Below are 3,682 nucleotides of genomic sequence, written 5' to 3'. Positions count from 1 at the left end.
ACATCTCCTCTAATGGCAATTCTTGCGTATTGATGTAAAAACTGAACTTTTATCGTTCATTTGTAATAAAGTTTTTTTAAAGAATGGACAGAGGATATCTATGAAGCAATGACCACACATCAACACACTGGGGATGTATTTGTAACAGCCCTCCGCTTTATTGAAATACATCGGAGTCAGGTTAATATAATGAGTTCTCCACATAAGTGTGGCAGCCAGTTCCATACATTATTTTTGTTTTGACCTTACACCTTAAATATTTTTTTGTGCAAAAAAGAATCTACATCACCTGTAGTGGGTTATCCTCAGTAAAACGCCCAAACCGTTCAAAAAGGAGGAAGTCCAAGTAAAACAACAAACCGAAAACAAAAATGATTACATCTATAACATGCAAAACTGTACAAATTATTACAAAGCAATCCTAGAAAAAAAACATAGTGTAATATGATATGAAAGAGCAAAATAATATAGAAGGTACTGTAGATAAGACCTCACTGAAATGCAAAGGCGTTTGAATTTTTTTTGTTTTAGGTTTTCCTTCTCTTACGTCACCACTGTGGCACCTCGGCCGTCAAAGCACCTGTCACCCCTCACCCCTGAAAACATTTCATCTTTTTTACATCTTACAGTCCTCACCACCTGCACCATCCTGCTGTCTCCACCCAGGTCTACTACTGTACACTACAGCCAGAGTCATCTCTCCCTCTCTCGCTCCATCCATCCGTCCATCGAACAAATCTCGAACACACCCATTTTCATCTAAATGAAAAGAATTCATTGGTTCTGACATTTCCTGAGTTTCTCTTCCCCTCTCCTTGAACTGGGATATCGAGGATCAGCTTTTCTGTACAATATTGGCCGATAATAAAACACCTGGCTAAGACAGTTCTCCCACCCCCACCTAATACATTCTACAGATAAACTCCAGCAGGAACTAAGGAGACTCACTAGCTTAAAAAGTTTCAAAGAGGCGCTTGTTTGGAATAAAACCAGCTTAGTCGCACTGTGGAGCTCCAAACCTCTCCCTCTCTCTTCATATAAAATGGAATACTAAAAAAACACCTGGAATGAGTTGTTTTTAGAGCTACTTTGTTCAGTTTTAACAGGGGAATCGACAGGAATGACCACCAAAGTACTTGTTTTTGTTTCACTTTCTGACAACCCAAGTGGAATAAACTGGAGGATTCTGTCCTGTGCATTAAGCATTCAGCCTGTTCCCAACGAGGAGGAGCTAAAGACCAGCAACAGGCCATTATAAGAGTGCAGGGTGTGTATTCTCACAGATAATACCACGATAAAATTAGTGTTTAATGTCAGGACAGTTTCAGGTTTCAGGAACATTGTTCCCTTACAGTTTGACCCCGATCTGCCCTGTGGGCGATTCATTCTGTCTGCAAACTGAAGGAGATGAACAGAGGTAACAGGTTTTTGGCTGTGAATGCCCTGCTCTGCAGCCAGGAGCTGCCACGCCGTCAAATACTCTTTCAGAGGCCTTTCTCCTGCCAAAGAAAAACCGAGACCCAGCCCTGTTCATTATACAGACAGGTGGCACTGAGGTCATTTCATCTGAACAGAAACCCAAGTGCTGACTTTCTCGCAGCTTCTAAGTGTTTACAATCTGGTTTTAGTGTTTTTTAATCAAGAGCTCTCACGAACATCGCCTTGTAATGAACAGATCAAACCTTCAGAATATGCAAAGGCCGTCAGAAAGACAAATCCTATCACAAAGCCTCCCTCTTTTGTCCATTTTTGGTTAAATCAAGCTCAGCGGAAGGACTGATCTTTCCACCCAGATACCACAGTGAATTTAAACACACACGTTAACTGTTGATTAAATGATCAGAGCCACTCCACCTCTGACAGCCAGAGGTGGAGCAGGACAAGGCATCTGCTGCATGAAAACACCACCTCAGTGTGTGTGCAGATATATGTGTGCTAGCAGGTTTGTGATAAATGCACGTGTTCACTCTACAGTACGGGCAGTAGTGTTGATCCATACATGAATTTTCTTCACTCAAATGCAAACACAGTGGGGGAAAAAAACACAAAAAACACACAACGTGTGCCATACATACAATATAAAACAAACAAATCTAAAATCAATCATAAAAAAAGGAAACTGGAAAGTGGTTTAAATGGCTTTTTTTGTGTGAATACAACCCCAAATCACTCTCAAAACAAAGAAAAAGGAAAATAAAAGCCAAGGAGGATTTTTGTTCTTTCCCGTGTAGTTCTCTATAGTATTTTCCTTCTCATATATTACTCTCTACTTTGAACCTATGTACATCATTGTGATGGGAACCTGTGACTTGGTCAGTTTGGTTGCACAGCAAAGTGGAACGTCTACACTACAACGGAGGACACGTCCGGGGCTACTGGATGATGTCACTCGCGCTGGACCAATGAGGAGGGGAGTAGCACAGAGGAGCTGTGATGATGTCAGAGGAGCCGGCATTATTAACGCTGCTTTTTGCTGATGGTCAAAAATTAAAAAGTATAAAGTCACTGCACTTAATATCATGAGTAAAAGAAAAAAGATAAATCATTGCTTTCCTCTCTCTCGCTCTCTTTTTTTTTTTTTTAAACATTTTCAATTTTTGCAGCACCCAGAGAGAAAGCAAGTGAGGGAACTGAGGAGGGGTTTAAACTCCACCCGTCTGATTCAGGCCATGAAGCAAACCCCCCCTTCCTGGTTGATAAATAAATTAAAATATCGTCCCCTAAAACCCAAAGGGTCCTATGTACATGTACAAATCATTTTCTCAATAATAATCCTCTTCTTTTGTTGTTGCATTGTGACGTTTTCGAGTCTCTGAATGAATCGGGGGGGCCGTGGACAGAGTGGTGTCAGGAAGCTCGACGCGAGCCTAGACGGGTGGTTTTCATTCCTATATCGTATGCCCTTTCTGAATAAACACATGCACACACGCTGGCGAGCGCATACAGCTTCTCTCAAACACACACACACACACACACACACACACACACACACACACACACTTGCACCCTCAAACAGCACCCACATGTACACAACCACTGCCATTAACTCCTCCCTCAAAGAGACGACAGACTCTTTCATAGTGTTTCTGCCCCATCCTGGAAGTACGATGAGAGACAAAGTGAGCTTGTAAAGTGGGACAAATGTTCGTCAGGAGGTGCAGTTCTCTGGGCAGTGGGAGGGGGGGGGGATTCAGAGAGGACGCGAGAGGCTGTGGTGGAGGAGGGAAGAGGAGGGTTTGGAGTCCTGTGCTGTCGGTCGGTCGGTCGGTCAGTCGGTCGGTGGGAGGGACGACAAGCAGGCGGAGGCTCATGTGTCCCAGCCCATCCGGTCTGTGCTCTCCAGGGACAGGGACTTGGTCTTGTGTGGGGAGGCCGGACTGGGAGGGCTGCTGAAGGTGGAGCTGTTGGAGGCTGTGGAGTGGCGGGGGGAGTCCGAGTCCTGCGGGAGGAGAGGAGAAAGAGAGAGGAGGGGAGAGAAATGTAGAATGTAGAAAGGGGGGAGTTGGAGATGAAGTGAAATAAAGGGACAGGGGATAAAGGAGATAAATGAGGTGAAGTAGAAGACAAATTGCAGCATCCATCATTTAAACTGAGGAAGGTGGAGACTGAATTAAAGATTTAGACTACTTCTGTGTGGGCTGTGTGACTCTGGGACGACGGCTCTCATGCACAATCTAACACG

At 43.9% G+C, this 3,682-nt stretch overlaps 1 protein-coding gene across 5 annotated transcripts in view; it reads right to left on the bottom strand.

Annotated features, from left to right (window-relative positions):
* Nucleotides 1–140: 140 nt before the first annotated feature.
* cdc42bpab (CDC42 binding protein kinase alpha (DMPK-like) b) overlaps nt 141–3,682 on the bottom strand; it is a 71,127-nt gene continuing 67,585 nt past the window's right edge. For all 5 annotated transcript variants that reach the window (XM_041959451.1, XM_041959454.1, XM_041959452.1 and 2 more), the window contains one exon: nt 141–3,439. In XM_041959451.1, the coding sequence (XP_041815385.1) occupies nt 3,308–3,439 (132 nt within the window). In that variant the 3' untranslated portion in view covers nt 141–3,307. The remainder of the gene's footprint in view (nt 3,440–3,682) is intronic.

This window comes from Chelmon rostratus, chromosome 18 (genome assembly GCF_017976325.1).
Source record: "Chelmon rostratus isolate fCheRos1 chromosome 18, fCheRos1.pri, whole genome shotgun sequence".
Classification (NCBI taxonomy): Eukaryota; Metazoa; Chordata; class Actinopteri; order Chaetodontiformes; family Chaetodontidae; genus Chelmon; species Chelmon rostratus.
The sequence above is the reverse complement of the archived record's forward strand: the minus strand, read 5'-3'. Positions and strand labels throughout refer to the sequence as shown.